The sequence below is a fragment of the Hemitrygon akajei genome, chromosome 12 (genome assembly GCF_048418815.1).
Source record: "Hemitrygon akajei chromosome 12, sHemAka1.3, whole genome shotgun sequence".
NCBI classification, from domain to species: domain Eukaryota; kingdom Metazoa; phylum Chordata; class Chondrichthyes; order Myliobatiformes; family Dasyatidae; genus Hemitrygon; species Hemitrygon akajei.
In genome coordinates, this window is record NC_133135.1 from 88,768,338 (window position 1) to 88,788,100 (window position 19,763).

At 39.6% G+C, this 19,763-nt stretch overlaps 1 protein-coding gene across 10 annotated transcripts in view; it reads right to left on the bottom strand.

The window, feature by feature from the left end:
- Nucleotides 1-1,657: 1,657 nt before the first annotated feature.
- The window catches only part of rasal2 (RAS protein activator like 2), a 421,164-nt gene continuing 403,058 nt past the window's right edge, over nt 1,658-19,763 (bottom strand). For 8 of the 10 annotated variants that reach the window (XM_073063630.1, XM_073063629.1, XM_073063634.1 and 5 more), the window contains 3 exons: nt 12,636-12,723; nt 8,520-8,550; nt 1,658-6,714 (listed from right to left, as the gene is read on the bottom strand). In XM_073063630.1, the coding sequence (XP_072919731.1) occupies nt 6,500-6,714; nt 8,520-8,550; nt 12,636-12,723 (334 nt within the window). In that variant the 3' untranslated portion in view covers nt 1,658-6,499. The remainder of the gene's footprint in view (nt 6,715-8,519; nt 8,551-12,635; nt 12,724-19,763) is intronic. The other 2 variants (XM_073063632.1, XM_073063631.1) reach the window with 1 other exon arrangement.

A 19,763-nucleotide genomic window follows, 5' to 3' on the forward strand; every position in this document is an offset into this window, starting at 1 on the left:
TAAGATTTGTCTGCTGACCAGCAACTACAAAGCAAGAAACCCTAAAGAACCCAATTAAAATAAGTTGCAACACCTGATGCACAGAAAGTAAAAAAAAAACACAAATCATGCAAACAATAGAAGCAAGCACCAGCATTCTGAATGAACCATACTGAGTCCTTAGATCTGAATCCCCGGAGTAGGCCCAAGCCTTGGATTCAGTTCATCATATTACCAGGACAAATCGCTGCGAAGCTCGGAGATAGACAGCCTCACAGCCTCAGTGTCATGGAGAGAACAGTGAACATCACAGGAAAGCGAGCAAAATCGGCTTGACCCTCACCTCCAGTCCTGTCACCACACCTTTCCAGTTTATCTGAGCCAGCATTAAATTGTCCAAACAGTAGATCATGCCTCACATTAGAACCCGGGCAGTGAAGATTGGTGCACATTGTCTCAAATTCCCCTTCCTGAAGCCCAAAGTTTCTTGGTTTTGCTGATGCTGATACTAAAACTAAATTGTGGTTGCAACACCCCTCTGCGAGCAGACTGACTCACTCTTGCACTACGCCTGGTTGCCATCTGAGATTTGAGTAGTGTCACCCGTAAATTTATAAATGGTGTTTCAGCTGTCCTTTAGCCTACAGTCACGGGTGTAGGGAGAGTAGGTTAAGCACCCATTCTTGTGTTGACAGTCAGTGAGGAGGAGATGTTATTACCAATCCACACTGATTGTGGTCTCCTGAAAAAGAAGTGAGGATCCAGTTGCAGAGGGAGGTACAGAGGCCCAGATTTTGAAGATTGGTAAATATTGATTTGTATACGATTCAATAGCCATGATCAGAAATTTAATATGTGCTAATTTTATGCAGCCTCAAGATCATTAATTTCTCCCCACAGAAACTTGTTTCATTCTTAGATTTTAAAAATACAGCAAATGCTGAGGCAGGGTTTAAGGGTCGCACAACATTGTGGGCCAAAGGGCCTGTACTGTGCTGTTATATTCTATGTTCTCTCAGATGCAGTCTAACCTATCGAGTATTTCCAGCAGTTTCTCTTTTTACATACTTCATGTACGTGGCACAGTTTCAGATTTCACTATTGTGTTTGATCAGATTTCACAAAAATTCTCAAGAATGTTTCCGAAAATGCATTGGTGTATCTTTTACTGAAATATCCTTCCTACATTATTTTTCTTTCATCAAGAAGCTTGTAATTCTATTTTTGCAGAATAAGGTGAGGGACATTCATTTCTATTTTGTTTGGAAATACAGATTTATTTTTACAAAAGCCTGATGACCTCAGTAATCTAGCATTTAGGTTGAAATTCATTTTGTTGCTTTGGTTCTCAATTCAGTTTAGAGAACGAAAGCCAACAAGCAGAGCTCCCTGTTGTTACCAATCTGCTCCTTTCAGCATAATCTGGCTATTGTATTGCTCTGCAATGCAACAAAAATAGAGACAAAAGTAATTCACTCTGGTGACTCACAGAATAGCCATGTGATCCTGGAAACAAAAGGTCTTTCACCTCCTACACTCTGAGGTTTATGTGGTGTGCATTGTTTGAATGCACTTACTGAATAGGATGTGAACTGTTTTGTCATCCTTCTCCTTCTGAAAAAAGCTATTAAAAATGGGGTAACAAACATAAGATCAGACAGCAAACACTTATGCCACATTTTACAAATATAGGTAATATTGCATTACCAGCATTGAAGGCTTTATTTCAGTGTTTTACTCTGACTACATAAACAATAGTGCTTTTCTGTTAGAGCGTTAAAGACGCAGATTGCAATACAATGCAATTTCCACCGATACAAAATCTTTTGAGAATGTCTTTGAACCTTTCATGTCATGTTACAAAACAAACAAATTTAATGTGTGTTTTCTGAACAATAGCCAAAAATTTCATCAGCTCCTGCCATTCAAGAATTTAAGAAACAAAAAATGAACAGTAATTCTCAAATTGTTGTGTGATACAGTTGATCTAAATACTGCTTCAGCTGAGCAGCAGAATCATACCGTCTCAAAGCAGACCTTTAATCAAATAGCATATGCAAAGCCACTGACCAAACATTCTAAACTGAACGTTGAGACTGGCAATAAATTTGACATGGATTGTTGTGAGATGGACGATGCTGGCATCTTCTCTTCAACAGTCGCCAGGTTCAAAGCACACTCATGGTTGAGTAATTCTTTCATTTTACATTTGTCAAGTGGTTAACCACATATGCAGTTTATGCAAATAACCTTCTGTGCTGGTTGAGGCCAGGTAGCTCCTGTGGTGGGCCTTTAATTAAGTGTTCCTTTGGGATATCACTTTAACACCTCTGATTGCTAGCATCCAATTTTTCAATTAATTCATGTTACCAAGCCAGCATTTTTTACCCATCCTTAAATGCATCTAAACAATGTTCAGGTTGGTTTCCTGAGCTATTACAAATGACAGATTTGAGTCAACTAGCAACTAACAATCTACTGGAAGAACTCAGTGATCCAGAAGTTGAGAAGTGGTGTTAGTGGTGGGGTGGGGGGATAAATTACTAACATTTCAGGTTGAAACCCTGCATCAGCTGGTAGTTGATAAATACATTAATTTATAAATAAGAAATGGAACAAGAATATACCATATTGTCCCTCAAATCTTCTCTCCCAAGCAAAAACATAATTGATCTCTTCACGTGAACTTCACTTTCCTCTCCTTAATCCAAACAACACTTGATTTGATGCTATCCAAAACTCCACCTGATCCTTGAATACAGCAGATGACTCAGCATCCACAGTTCTCTGGGGAAGAGGATTTCAAGAATCTATACCCAACAGTGAGAAAAGAAAATCCCTGTCATCTCAGTCTTGAGTATGCATATCCTGAAACTATGCTTATGAGTTCTGTATTCTCCTATATGGGGCAGGGGGAGGGGGAGGGGAGAAGCAGCCACACAGCAACCACTGCCAACATCCTCCTCAGAATCTTGTGCATTTCAATAAAATCACCTCTTAATCCACTAAATCCCATGCAGATGGGTTTAATTAATCCTATTAAGATGAATTCTTCATCCCAGTAATTAATGTAGTGACCCTTTTCTGCACTGCTTCTGAAGCAAATATATTCTTAAATAAGGAGACCAAAACTCCAGTAATTTACATGTAGTCTCAACAAAGCTATGCAGATGTATGCGTATTCTTTCATACTCCATTATTCTTTCAGTAAGAGCCAACATGCCAAATTATTTGCTTCACCTGCATATTAACTCTGTGCATAAGAAAACAGGACAGGTGTATGTCCCTCAAGTCAGCCTACCATTTTATATGGATGGGTCAGAAGTAGGTCCCTCAAAGTCCTCCTGCCATTCTACATGATCATGGCTTCATCTTGTCTTCTGTGCTAGTTCAGTCCTCAATTCACCAATCTTTCAAAAGCACACCTATCTCCTCTTCAAATACCCTCAGTGATCCAGCTTCCAAAACCCTCCAGGGCGCAGAATTCAGGCGATTTACCACCTACGAGTAGTAGTTCCAATACACCTCAGATTGAAATGACTAGCCTCGAGTTTTGTAACTGTCTCTTCGTTTGACATTCTTCCACTGGTAGAAATCTCTCAATATCTATTGTCTTTCTCCTTAAGGAATTTGTATTTCATTAAAAGCAGACAACTCCCACCCCCCCCCCCATTCTTCTAAACTCCAAATAATATAGATCTTGTTTCTTTTTCCTCTCATCCCAGCAATTAGCCTAGTGAATCTCCTCTGGACTGCCTTCAATAACAGTATTACAGTATTTATTTTGTTTAATAAGGGCATCAAAATTGTGCACAGTACTCCAGTATCATGTTGAGTTGTAAGAATATGCCCCTATTTCTAAATTCCAACCCCTTACAATACAGGGCAATACATCATTTGCCTTAATAACAACTTGCTGCACCTGACTTTTTTCTGATTCACACACACCTAGATCCCTCAATACTTTATTCATCTGCAATCTCCATGTATGTATCTTTATCTTTTGATTTCTCTTAACACAATGCATGATCTCACATTTTCCTATGTTAAACTCCAATTGCTAAGATATTGATCACTCACTCAAACTATCTATAGTACATCCAGTTGCAGATTACAAAACATGCCCTTCCATCCATGTCCAGCAAACTTGGACACTTTTCACTCTGCCAACTCTTCCATCCAGGTCTCTGAAATAAGTCATATATCACTGAGGACCAAGAACTGATCGTTGAGATATTCCACGAGTTACAAATTTCCAGATGAAAAAGACCTGCTTATTCCAGCTCTCTATTTTCTATAGAATAATCCGTCTTCAGTCCATCCTGACCCACTTCCCCTAACACCATCAGCAGTTTATCTTGTGTACCAACTGTATGTGTGGCACCTTGTCAAACACCTTCTGAAAATCCAAATACTTACAGAACTCCCAAATGTATCATGTGATCTACCTTTTATAAGGAAATCGAGCATTTTCTAAAAGAAATATTTAGCTGTCTGGCCTGTTGCTTTCAAGCCTCTCTCTCTTGCTACATTTTGTTTCCAATCCATTAACATCTTTCCAGGAGATATGGAACTACTTATTCTCATCTATTTACTGAGTATATATATTATTATAGTGATAATCCCAAGTTCTTGCCTCCCTTGTTCCTGCTATTTTTAATTTGCTCCAATTGTGAAGACAGATACAAACTGTTTGCATTCTCCTTTCGATAATTTCCCTGTCTCATCTTCAATGGAACCAACATTTACTTCTGTTATTCTTTTCTTCTTGATATATTTAAAGCTCTTATAGTCCATTGCTTGGTAGTTGACTCTCAGCCTTTTTCTCTTTTTATCAATTTTTTGGCCATATGTCTCTAAAGTTTCCCTAATTCTTCACAACAAAAGACTTCTTTTTACCCTAACACCAACATTAAGTTCTTTATCAGTTATGCTTGGACCCTCTTTTTTTCTAGAGTCTGTATTCCACAATGTTAAGTATTTTACTATCATAAGGGATGGAGGGAGATCCAATTTTAATAAATGACTACAAGGTTCAAGTACTTTTAGACTCTTTAAGCCCCAGGAACTACAAGAAGTCTACCAGTAGTCATGTGCAACATTTCATCTTAAACACTCCCCACAGAACAGTTGCAGGAGATACTTGTACTGACTGGCTGTGACAGAATCAAAGTTGAGTTAAAGATAATCTGATCAGTGTTTTGGATCTCATCCAGCTTTTGTTTAATTTTCCTGATAAAAAGATGCCCTGCTATATCTTTTAATGCTGTTTCCTTTCAAATCAGCATGCAAGATTGTATGCAGAAAAGCTACAGATATTAAAAGAAAAAAAATTGAACAATATTTTATTTTCTTTGTCTCATTGCAACAGTTCTCATCAAAAGTGAGCCAACAATTTAAGATTAAACTCACACTCTTCACATCTTCAATAAACAAAAACAGCAGCAGTAACTGCCAGACATCTACCAGCAGTTGATTGGAGGGAAGGGAAAACTTTCTAGCTTCAACATTCTTGCAGAACAGCTCCACGAGACATTCAAATTGGTTAGTTAGATACAAATTTGGCAAAACATTATTCTAATAAAGTTAGATGCATTGAGTTTAAAAAACTAAGGAGATTCATTTGGAAAATGAATTGATTTTAGAAAGTAAAGCGTGCTTGCAAATCATGCTCTGCATTATTACCGTTCCCTTTATCCATTATGGCAGCACCATCATTCCCCAAATCACTTTGTTTTGTAGAACCACAGAAAATGGTCATTATCATCATCATGTGTCTATCTCTCTCTCTCTCTCTCTCTCTCTCTCTCTCACACACACACACACACACACACACACGGCAGCATTTTACTTTATACAGTTTTCTAAAAGTAAATTTGAAATATTTCTTCTATGGTTGCATTCTTGAACACTTTTCAATGTGATAAAGTTTGATTTTAAAAACAGAATTATTTCTAAGGTACTGTGATATACAACTTGTTTTTGTTCATGACAGATTCTTCTGCCAAAAAACTCGTAAAATATCTTAGTTTTAACATATTTAACATGGGGTATTTTACCCTGCAAGTAACCAATGTAGTGTGTTAATTAAAGAAGCAGACACTTCACATACTGTAATCTCTCTTTTTTAAACATACTATCTTCTTTCTATGTGCTTCTTAGCTAGATATGTACACCTTCTAAGCCAGAATATTTAAACTTGAAAATACACAACACTTGAAAATTCCACTGCTTGTGAAATAATTGTTCCATTCTCTACTGTTTCTTTGGAACATCTTGCAGAGTAGGAAGTCTGACAGAAATAATTAGAAAAAAAAGTTACTTTAAATTCTAAAATTATTTACCCCAATACAGTCTTACATTTCATTTCTGTACAGGTTTCATACAGTTTCCAGAGTGGAGTAAGACTTCCGCAGAGTGCACATGATGATATTAGGCATTGACCCCATGAATAATCTCTTACAATCCAAAGCATTATAAAACAGTCTTAGCAGCACCTGTGAATAAATCAGGAGTGAATTCAGAAAGCTAAATCCATGTGAGTCTGCCGAGAAGCATCTAGATTCTCCCTCAACAGCTGCTGTTCTTGAACTCCCCGTTCTCGGTTATTGACAGCTTGGTGGGGTTGGTCGGAGAGATCCCATTGCGAGTTTGCATGCTGTAACGTTCCTTGACCTGTGTTAGAGCATTCATCAGCCGAGAGTTGGCAGAATCCAGGGTGACGATTCGTTTCTCCTAAGAGAAAAGCGAAAGCAAGTCAAGCACTGGGAGCTGGGAATGAGCTGAATTTCTCTGGCAGCAGTGCGTTTGGGTGATTTTTAATAGTATAAATATTATACAAATAATAGCCATACCATTCATTGAGATTATCAGCAAAGAAGACACAACACAGATAAAGGAGAAAGGAAGTGGACAAAGACCTGAAGAAAATCCTCTGATCCAACTCCCTCCAAAGTACAGACTATTGCAATGGTTTAGGCATTTTTTCTTCCATTGCTTTTCTTTATTACAAGATGCAATGCAGACCCCAGCATAAGCACCATCTACTGTAAAGGCATTGGCTTTGTCACCTACAGATGTTTCACATATCACCTCCATAACATTCACATTTTGCACAATTCTCAAACACAACAAAGGTGAGCACTTTTCTTATGCTCTGAATTCACCCGGCTGTATTAACAGAGGTTTTTACTTGCATTGGAACATGTTGAAGAACTGAATTTTCACTTCTGGGACCGGTTGAACTTATACAGAAGGTGTTATGATTTCACAAGCACTTTGATGACTGGGTGGCAGGGTAAGTGAGATGATGCAAATTTCGAAGGCAGTAAGTGAAGATGAGTAGAATGAAGCAACAGTTGTAAAAGAACAAAAGTGATGCTCTCACTGAGGAGTGTAAATTGCATGCTATTAGTTCGATATTTCATCTCCATTATACAGTATGTGCTCCTTTCACTTCCTAGAGGAAAACAAATGTTCTTGGATGGTATCACTATGTCAAATGATGAACATCTCTATATTTTTTAGAAAAGAGTCACAGTTTCAGATAATTCATCAAAATATCTGGCATTCCAATAAAATTATGCATTTGACAGAACATCAACTTGTAAACTTGAAGCTTCATTATTCATCTCTTTAGGTATTGAATGCTGATGAGCTATTTGATCAAGGAAAATGAGAGCTAATTATTTCCAGTATCTCTCACTGGATAGCCACTGGGAGCTAGTGCAATGGCTGATTATAACATCCACAAACCAAGGGCACAAAGGAGGAATATGGTGTTTTAACTTCACTCTGGTTGAGATCAACCAAGAACCAACTTAAAGTTTGAAACCTAGAGCCTTCTGATGATAATCTTTCAGAATAAAATTTGATGCTTTGTTGAACCCATTATGAACTTGAACATTCTCTTGGAAATTAGGAGGATTCCTGACTGGTGTAGTTGCCCAATACATTTCATTATTTGTTAATAATTTATATAGGCTATAAGGATTCTGGCTTTTGGTGCCTAATCCTTTGTTGACTGATCTCACCCATGGCCCATTTCCCATGGCTATTAAGAGAGTCTACTTGGAAGAATTATCCTTGGCATTCATGATCTCCCACCATTGAACTGCGTGGCAATCACCTTTCAAGCTCTGCATGTCAAATGGCCATTTGACCAAAGAGTTATCAATGCCAAGGGTATCTGTAGATGGAGGGAAAACAGGTTAAAGAGAATGGAAAATTTGGATGTGTTTCTTTTCAGATCCTTTGTGTGTTCACCATAGTTGTATGGAGTTACACCATGTTTGGTAGTCATGAGTGAACCACATACTTGCATTGTGATGCTTCATTTACATCTTTGAAATTTCTCGGATCTTGCCATTGCTCTTTTTCAAAAAAGAATATATGGGGTTGATATATGCAGTGAGGAAAATAATATACACAGGCAGAACGTGCAATGACAAGTCCATACAATGGTAGCTGGAGAAGGAAAGGACCAGTGGGGTTTTCTCATCTCTCTGAACTTCTTTGCTAGAAAACAGAATCTTACTTGCCTGTTATGCTCATCCCATCCTCACAATTGACCTGTAATCAATACAGTGAACATGTCATGGGCAATATTTGGCAAGTGTAGCTACTTTCTGAAGAAACAGCAGCTTTGTGATGATTACACAAATGAGGGAATAAAGCACATTATTACACACAAGGCGATCAAACAATCGATGATGTTAGCCAAAGGTCATGTCAAGGTAGATATTAATTATTCAAAAAATTAAAGCAGGATGGATGTGCAAGTGTTTCAATGTTGATTGAATTACCTTCCAGCCAGTGACCTCACCAAAAGAGACATGCCAGTTCTCAGCTGGGCCACTGGGAAGAACATTTATTGGCATGGTGAGCAACTGGAAGAGATTTTGGGAGAAAAAAAATTTGTGGAAGAGCAGAGAACAAAAGAAAAATATAAGATAGAATGATAAGAGAAATTAGAGGGACCAGGGAATAATTATGTTAGCGCTGTGGTTAGCACAATAATTTATGGTGCCAGTGACCCAGGTTCGATTTGCACCGATGTATGTAGGGAGCCTACATGTCCTCCCTGTGGAATGTGTGGGGTTCCTCCAGATGCTCCGGTTTTCTCCCGCAGTCCAAAGACATACTGGTTGGTAGGTTAGTTAGTCATTGTAAGTTGTCCTGTGCTTAGACGAGGGTTAAATTGGGGGTTGCTGGGTGGCGTGGCTTGAAGGACAGGAAGGACCTATTCCACGCTGTATATCAATAAAAATACATAAATAAGGGCTGAAAGTGACAAGAGCGAAGAGAGGACAGAAGCAGAAACAGATAGCTGAAGTGAGTGGGCAAATGGAGTTTAATGTGGGTAAGTTTAAGGTTATTAGTAACTTCAGTAAGAGAAGTCAAAAGACATTACTAGCTAAAGGCGGAGAAGATGAAAGTGAGTGAAGTACACAGGGATCTAGTGAATCACAAAAAGCTATTAGACAGATTCAACAATAATTAAGGCGGCAGGTGATATTTTGTCCTTCAGTGTAAAGGGGTTGGAATTTAAGAACAGTGAGGTTGTATTGCAACTGTACAGTGTTGGTGAGGCATCATCTAGAATACTGTCACAGTTTTGCTCCCCTAACCTGAAAAAGGATATAGAAACATTGGAGACAATATGAAGATGATTCACAAGGCTAATTACTGGGATGAGGGGGTTGTTCTACCAAGAAAAACTCAATAATTATGTCTGTATTCCTTGGAGTTTATAACAATAAAGGATGACCTGACTCAAACATATAATATGATGATCTTAAGGAGGCTTGACAGAGCAGATATTGGGACATTTCCACTAGCGGGAGAGTCTTGAATTAGGGCATATAGCTACAAGATAAAAGGTCGTTCATTAGAACTGAGGTTCACAGAAATTCCTTCTTTCAGATGGTGGTGAAATTCTGCAATTCTTTGCCCTGGTGGGTGGCAGAATTTGAATCATCAGACAAATTTAAATTGGGAGTGGGTAAATATTTGATAGATCGAGGTATAGATGCAATGGAGAAATGATACAGACGAGGAGTGAAGGCTACATAGATCAACCCTGATCATTTTAAATGATGGAACACACTTAAAGGGCCTGATTGCCCACTCTCCTATTTTCTAGTATTCTCTCTTACATTTGTCATCCTTAAGTGCAACATTCCATACTTGGCTAGATTAAACTCCGTCTGCTATTTCTTCATCCACATTTCCTAACGATTGATATTTTTTGTGTCCTTGGACGACCTTCCTCACAACCCACAATTCCATCAATCTCTGTGTCCTCTACAAACAGCCCACCTACATTTTACTCCAAATCATTTATATCACAAATAACAGAGTTCCCAGCACTGATCCCTTCAGAACACCACTGGTCATAGACCTTCAGTCAGAATAACACCCTTTATCACTACCCTCTGATTTCTGTGGTCAACCCAATTTTGAATCTAATGTACCAAGTCACCATGAATCCCATAAGCCATTATCTTCTTGATCTCACTGCTTGTCAAAAGCTTTACTAAAGTCCACTGCCCTAACCTCCTCATAAAACTTAAATTGTTTGTAAGACACGACCATCCCTGCACAAAGCCATGTTGACTGTCCCCATTAAGACTGTATCTGTCCAAATGCAAGTAAAACCTATCCCCTAAGAATTTTCTCCAATAAATCTCCTATCATAATCTGCCTACATATCTGTTCTATCTCCTGCTGAATACTGGGAGAGCGATAGTATGATTCTTCAAGATGATTACTCCTTTCTTATTCCTGAACCCTATCCATGTTGCCTCACTGGATGAGCCCTCCCAGGTACCTTTAACTACCACTGGCAATCTCCCTGATCAGTACTGTAACTTCCCCACCTCTGATACATCCATTTACATCTCATCTGAATCAAATTTGGATCACGTGCTGGCAATCCTGCCTTTCTCTCAGCCAAGTCTCTATAAATAGCTACAACATTGTAGTTCCATACATTAATCCTGGCTCTGCCTTGCATTAATACAAATACAATTAAGCCCCATCAGCCCCACAGTTCATAAACCTGGCTCTGCCTGTCATTCCTATCAGACTTACTTGACTTAACCTCTAAACTCCACTACAGACCTATGGTTCTGGCTCCCATATCCCTTTCACACTTGTTTAACCCATCCTGGGTAGCATTTGCAAACCCCCTTGTAAGGATATTGTTGTCCCACCTGCTCTGAAAAAGAGACCAATGTTCCATATAGCTAAAGTCCTCTCCTCTGCAGCAATTCCTTAACCATGCATTTAATTGGACTACCGTCCTCTTTCTTGCCTTGCTATCATGGAATATCATTCAAGGCTAACCATTAATCAATAATGTGGAAATTTCAATTGCTCAGACCAATTTCCAATGAAGGAAAAGTTTGTGAATGTCACAAAATATTCCTTCCTTTGCTCTCATCCACAGTTCAACACATGCAAAATATTTCAGTAATTACTTGACTTACTTAATGAATATTTCACTGAACAGTTAAATAATCAATGAAAAGGAAGTTCTCAGTTTAATTTGGATTTGTTGCTATGTTACCATTTGCCTATTCTTTTTGTTTTGTAGATGGTGCAGATGTCCCTGGATTATAGTTATCTTTTGTTCTTTCCACAGCATGAATATGAAACTTGTTGTTGAAAAAATTGAAACATGTAACAAATGAGCAATAATGTTGGCCTTCGCCAATGATACCCAATTCTCAAAACAATGAAAAAATACATTAAAAACACGTATGAAGATCAATTTTATCACGATACTGACTAAAAATCAACATGCACAAGCTTAATATTGAACACTTCTTATTCAAATGAGAATCCATTCAAAAATTGAGACACTAATAAATCACAAAAATTTTACAATGAAGTAACACTAGATCAAATTAAGAAAGTTATAAATAATACTCCTAAATGCCTTAAAGAAAAGTGACTATATGATGAAGATGACTAGACAGATAGCAGTAATAATCAGTGCCAGCTTCTGCAAGTGCTTGGAAAAGAATCTCACAGTAATTTATGAGGGGTGTGGAGGACTGACATTGATCCAGGTTACAACTCCATTCTTTCTTCCTAGTAACAGAGGCTGAAAGAGACACTTCATTAACTCAGTGTCATACCTGACTTTGAGATGAGCATCCACCCACATATCTGTGCCATCAGTAACTTGGGATATTATACCAGCTGAAGGAACTGAATTTACAGAATTGAGTACATGTTTTCTGTAAATAACTCAAAATAAATTTATCCCCAATTGTACTTTATTTCTTCCTGTAGTCAGCTTCTGCTGACTTCACAGCAGCAACTCCCAGCAGCTTCCAAGCTTCTGTGGTTATCATGGGCTTCATTATAATTCTCAATTAAGCACTTTTCTTCTCTGCGTAATTAACTTAATCTCACCCCTAGGATTCTCTCTGCACTACATAGCATTACCCCTCACATGGTAGTATTTTTATTCCTTAATCATTAACTTTCAGGAACAAATGTTCTACATTCCCTTTGGACTTTTCATAATTCCCACAACTGATAAAAAATAAGTACATTCTGCGGACATTGTGAATCAAAAAGAAATGTGATAATTGCAATGTTCACAATAAAAAGCATTTGACTGAACACTGAAGTATACTCACTTGGGCTTCAATAATCTTCTGTTTGGCATCAATTACTGCCTGCATTTCTGAGTGATCTTTCCTCAGTTCTTCTTCCACCGCCATGAGTCTACAAACCGGAGAAGATAAGCAATGTGTTATAATTGTTAGAAGTGCACATAAGACACCAAGAGCAGTTTATGTTTCACTAGGGATGACATCTGAATCTCTTTCAGTCCAAGTTTATCTTTTTTTAAAATTTACCCTTAAACACCTTCAGTTATGCAGGTAACCCAGATCCAGCAACCAAACACCATTCATCAGTTCTTATTCCTGCTGCTCTGATCTGGCAGTTGGAGGGGTGCCCAGCATTGATTTGTTGCTCTAATTCCTTCTCCCTGTACTGTAATGGTTCAGACTTCATATCTAGCATAGTTGAATTTTGGAACTTAGTTTCAACATTTAATAGAAGCCTAAACTGATAGGCGAGCTCATGAAACATTTGGAATTCACATTTGTACACCACGTTGTATGCAGTTGTGTTAATTCCCATTAGTCACAAGACAATTTAATAGTAAATGAACACTGCAGAATAAGTACTTGATGTCCTTAGTCTTCAGTTTATTGCTTATGCTCTATGGGCTGTATAGTTTAGGTGGTTTGGCGTGGCCTAGAATCAGAATCAGCTTTAATATCACCAACGTATGTCAAAAGGCCTGTTTCCCTGCTGTACTTTTCTGTGACTCTATGATCAATAATGCAGCCAGTTTCTAACTTTCAAGATACTGACGTCAATGGGCTACAGTTTTGCACTCACAATGCAAAATTGTTCTTACACTAAACAGAAATATTTCACAACCTACCATTTAGCAACAATCAGCCTAAACATGTAGTGATAAAGCAGTAATTATTACAAAATTAATTGTTCAGTCTGGTGTATACCTTAGATCTAGTGATGCTCACACAACTTGCATTTATGTTATGTCTTTAAGTGTAGAACAAATGACCCAAGACAGTCCATATGACAGTATTTCAGAGAAAGGGGGCTTACAGCAGAAAATATGTTACCAATTATGATGTCCTTGTGTGGATTGAATACAAGATGGATGGGTATGCAGAAGAGACCAGATTCAGAAAGTTTTGCAGGACTTGAAGAGTCCTTGAAGAGTTCTTCAAGGACTTGAAGAAGTCCTTGAAGGACTTGAGGACTTCAAGTCCTCTTGAAGTCTTGAAGAGGACTTGAAGAATCATACTTGAAGAGTATGATTCCAATCATACTTGATTGGAATGATCAAGGGGTACTTCCTTGTGGTTTCGGAGAACAATGCATTAATTAGTTACCACGTTGGTTCAAACCTGGTTGTTACTTAAGTCTTAAAATTTATGGCATCAGGACATTTCACACAACCACGGATATCTATAATAGTTCTGATGCTATTTCTGGTTTATATTCCTTGAAGCCTCCTGGGGCCATGAATTTGAGAAGATGCAGGAACATACCCATGTGGTTTTGAAAGCTCTCATTGTCATGAAATATATCTAGGTTGCATTTAAGGATTTCATAATCTTTTCCTCACTATGACCATACAAAATAAAATCTGGTAATCTAATAAGAATGGCCTTTCCTCTTATGGCTATGACAGTATAGTAATTAAAGTCTTAGACTGTTGACATAGAAACACATTTTTAAATGTGAAAAATGTAAACATAGAAACCTGGTTGCAAGGTGGAGATGACTGGGAATTAAATATCCAAGGGCATCAGGTAAAACGGAAAGATAGGCAGGAAGGCAGAGGAGGTGGGGTGGTGCTCCTGATTAGAGATGAGAACAGGGCAATTGTGAGAGACGATATAAGATCTACGGAGTAGAATGTTGAGTCCATCTGGGTAGAGATTAAGAATAGTAAAAGAAAAAAATCACTGGTGGGTGTTGTCGATAGACCACCTAATAAAAATATTGCAGTGGCAATGGCAATTAACCAAGAAATTACTGAGGCTTGTAAGAATGGAACAGCAGTTGTCATGGGGGATTTTAACTTCTACATAGATTGGGTGAATCAGGTTGCTCAAGGAAGTCTTGGGGAGGACTTCATAGAAAGCATCTGTGATGGCTTTCTTGAGCAGCATGTTAGTGAACCTACAAGGGGAAATACTATCTTAGATTTAGTCCTGTGCAATGAGACAGGTAAGATTAACAATCTTGTAGTCAGTGATCCTCTTGGAAAGAGTAATCATAGTATGATTGAATTTCGCTTTCAGATGGAGGATTAAATAGTTAGATCTAAAACTAGTGTATTATGCTTGAACAAGGGAGACGACAACAGGATGAGGGAGGAGTTGGCTAATGTGGATTGGGAGCACAGGCTATTTAGTAGAACAGTTGAGGAACAGTGGAATACTTTCAAAGAGGTTTTTCACAGTGCTCAACAAAAGTATATTCCAGTCAAAAGTAAGGACAGTAAGTGTGGGGAGAGCTAATCTTGGATAACTAAGGAAATAAAAGATAGTATCAAATTAAAAGCTCATGTGTACAAAGTTGCAAAGAATAGTGGGCGACTGGAGGATTGGGAAAACTTTAAAAAGCAACAGAAAACAGCTAAACAAGAAATAAGGAAAGGGAAGATAGAGTATGAAAGTAAATTAGCACAAAATATAAAAACAGATAGCAAAAGTTTTTATAAATATATAAAGCGGAAGAGGGTGGCTAAAGTCAATGTAGGTCCCTTGGAAGACAGGAAGGGGAAATTGATATTGGGTGATAAGGAAATGGCTGAGGCATTGAACGACTATTTTGTGTCGGTCTTCATGGTGGAGGACATGTCTAATATGCTAAAGAAGGATGTTATGGACGAAATGGGAGGTGAGGACCTTGAGAAAATCACTGTCACTAAAGAGATAGTGATAAGCAAACTAGAGGGCCTGAAGGTAGATAAGTCCCCTGGTCCTGATGGGATGCATCCCAGGGTGCTGAAGGAATTGGCGGAGGTTACAGTAAATGCATTGGTAATCATTTATCAAAACTCTCTAGAATCTGGGCAGGTCCCGGCAGATTGGAAGACAGCAAATGTCACACCTCTTTTTAAAAAAGGATGTAGGCAAAAGACAGGCAACTATAGGCCAGTTAGCTTAACATCTGTAGTCAGGAAAATGCTTGAAGCCGTCATTAAGGAAGAAATAGCGAAACATTTAGAAAGCAGTGGTTCCATTAGACAGATGCAGCATGGATTCAGGAAGGGCAGGTCCTGTTTGACAAACTTACTGGAGTTCTTTGAGGACATAATGAGTGCAGTGGATAGAGGGGAACAGGTGGATCTCGTATACTTGGATTTCCAGAAGGCGTTCGATAAGGTGCCGCACAAGAGACTTATAAATAAGATACGGATGCATGGAGTTGGAGGAAGTGTATTGGTATGGATAGTGGATTGGTTAACTGATAGAAGGCAGAGTGTTGGTATAAATGGGTGTTTCTCCGGTTGGCAGTCAGTGGTGAGTGGGGTGCCACAGAGGTCGGTGCTGGGCCCGCAGCTGTTTACCATTTACACTGATGATTTGGAAGAGGAGACTGAGTGTAGCGTAGCAAAATTTGCTGATGACACTAAACTGAGTGGAAAAGCAAATTGTACAAAGGATGTGGAGAGACTAAGGTTAAGTGAGTGGGCCAAGGTCTGGCAGATGGAATACAATGTTGGTAAACGCGAGATCATCCACTTTGGAAGGAATAATAGAAGAGCAGATTATTATTTAAATGGTGAAAGACTGCAGCATGCTATTGTGTAGAGGGACTTGGAAGTGCTTGTTCATGAATCGCAAAAAGTTAGCTTGCAAGTATGACAGGTTATTAAGAATGAATGTTGGCCTTCACTGCTAGAGGGATTGAATTCAAGAGCAGGGAGATCATGCTGCAACTATACAGGGTACTGGTGAGGCTACACCTGGAGAACTGTGTGCAGTTCTGGTCTCCATACTTGAAGAAGGATATACTGGCTTTGGAGGCAGTGCAAAGGAGGTTCACCAGGTTGATTCCAGGCATGAAGGGGTTAATCTATGAGGAAAGATTGAGTTGCCTAGGACTATACTCTCTGGAGTTCAGAAGAATGAGAGGGGAGCTTATAGAAACATAGAAAATTTTGAAAGGGACAGATAAGATAGAAGTAGGAAAATTGTTCCCTTTGGTAGGTGAGACGAGAACTCGGGGACATTGCCTCAAGATTCAGGGGAGACGATTTAGGCGGAGATGAGGAGAAACTGCTTTTCCCACAGAGAAACATTGAAACACAGGAAGCCTACAGCAAAATACAGACCCTTCAGCCCTCAAATTTGTCCCTACCTTAGAAATTTCTAGGCTTGCCTATAGCCCTCTATTTTTCTATGCTCCATGTACCTATCCAAAAGTCTCTTGAAAGACCCTATCGTATCCGCCTCCACCACCATTGCTGGCAGCCCATTCCATGCACTCACCACTCTCTGAGTGAAAAACTTACCCCTGACATCTTGTCTGCATCTACTCCCCAGCACCTTAAACCTGTGTCCTCTTGTGGCAACCATTTCAGCCCTGAGAAAAAGCCTCTGACTATCTACACGATCAACGCCTCTCATCATCTTGTACACCTCTATCAGGTCACCTGTCATCCTCCTTCACTCCAAGGAGAAAAGGCCGAGTTCACTCAACCTTTTCTCATAAGGCATGCTCCCAAATCCAGGCAACATCCTTGTAAATCTCCTCTGCACCCTTTCTATAGCTTCCACATCTTTCCTGTAATGAGGTGACCAGAACTGAGCACATTACTCCAAGTGGGGTCTGACCAGTGTCCTATACAGCTGCAATATTATTTCTCAGCTCCTAAATTCAATTCTAGGATTGATGAAGGCCAATGCACCATATGCCTTTTAACCACAGAGTCAACCTGCACAGCTGCTCTGAGCGTCCTATGGACTCAGACCCCAAGATCCCTCTGATCCTTCACACTGCCAAGAGTCTTACCATTAATACTATATTCCGCCATCATATTTGACCTACCAAAATGAACCACTTCACGCTGATCTGGGTTGAACTCCATCTGCCACTTCTCAGCCCAGTTTTGTATCCCATCAATGTCACGCTGTAACCTCTGACAGCCCTCCACACTATCAACACCTCCAACCTTTGTGTCATCAGCAAACTTACTAACCCATCCCTCCACTTCCTCATCCAGGTCATTTATAAAAATCACAAAGAGTAGGGGCCCCAGAACAGATCCCTGAGGCACCTCACTGGTGACCGACCTCCATGCAGAACATTACCTGACTACAACCACTCTTGCCTTCTGTGGACAAGCCAGTTCTCGATCCACAAAGCAATGTCCCCTTGGATCCCATGCCTCCTTACTTTCTCAATAAGCCTTGCATGGGGTACCTTATCAAATACCTTGCTGAAATCCATATACACTACATCTACTGCTCTTCCTTCATCAATGTGTTTAGTCATATCCTCAAAAAATTCAATCAGGTTCGTAAGGCACGACCTACCCTTGACAAAGCCATGCTGACTATTCCTAATCATATTATACCTCTCAAAATGTTCATAAATCCTGCCTCTCAGGATCTTTTCCATCAACTTACCAACCACTGAAGTAAGACTCACTGGTCTATAATTTCCTGGGCTATCTCTACTCCCTTTCTTGAATAAGGGAACAACATCTGCAACCCTCCAATCCTCCGGAACCTCTCCCATCCCCATTGATGATGCAAAGATCATTGCCAGAGGCTCAGCAATCTCCTCCCTCGCTTCCCACAGTAGCCTGGGGTATAGCTCATCCGGTCGTGGCGACTTATCCAACTTGATGCTCTCCAAAAGCTCCAGCACATCCTCTTTCTTAATATCTACATGCTCAAGCTTTTCAGTCTGCAGCAAGTCAGGACTACAATCACTAAGATCCTTTTCCATAGTGAATACTGAAGTATTCATTAGTACCTTTGCTATTTCTTCTGGTTCCATACACACTTTCCCACTGTAACACTTGATAGGTCCTATTCTTTCACATCTTATCTTCTTGCTCTTCACATACTTGTAGAATACCTTGGGGTTTTCCTTAATCCTGCCTGCCAAGGCCTTCTCATTGCCCTTTCTGGCTCTCCTAATTTCCTTTTTAAGCTCCTTCCTGTTAGCCTTATAATCTTCTAGATCTCTAACATTACCTAGCTCTCTGAACCTTTTGTAAGCTTTTCTTTTCTTCTTGACTAGAATTATTACAGCCTTTGTACACCACAGTTCCAGTACCCTACCATAACTTCCCTGTCTCACTGGAAAGCACCTATGTAGAACTGCACACCAATATCCCCTGCACATTTGCCACATTTCTTCCGTACTTTTCCCTGAGAACATCTGTTCCCAATTTAAGTTTCCAATCTCCTGCCTGACAGCCTCATAATTCCCCTTACTCCAATTCAATGCTTTTCTAACTTGTTTGTTCCTATCTCTTTCCAATGCTATTGTAAAGGAGATAGAATTATGATCACTATCTCCAAAATGCTCTCCCACTGAGAGATCTGACACCTGACCAGGTTCATTTCCCCATACCAGATCAAGTACAGCCTCTCCTCTTGCAGGCTTATTGTGTCAAGAAACCTTCCTGAACACACCTAACAAACTCCACCCTATCTGAACACCTCGCTCTAGGGGGATGCCAATCGATATTTGGGAAATTAAAATCTCCCATCATGACAACTCTGTTATTATTACACCCTTCCAGGATCTGTTTCCCTATCTATTCCTCGATATCCCTGTTACTACTGGGCGGCCTATAAAAAACACCCAGTAAAGTTACTGACCCCTTCCTCTTCCTAACCTCCACCCACAGAAACTCCGTAGACAATCCCTCCATGACGTCCACCTTTTCTGCAGCTGTGACACTATCTCTGATCAACAGTGCCATGCCCCCAGCTCTTTTGCCTCCCTCCCTGTCCTTTCTGAAACATCTAAAACCCACCACTTGAAGTAACCATTCCTGTCCCTGAGCCATCCAAGTCTCTGTAATGGCCACCACATCGTAGCTCCAAGTACTGATCCACACTCTACGCTCATCCGCTTTGTTCATCCTGGGATTCAAGTGCAACCCGTCCTTTTTGTACAGATCACACCTGCCCCAAAAGAGGTCCCAATGATCCAGAAATCTGAATCCCTGCCCCCGCTCC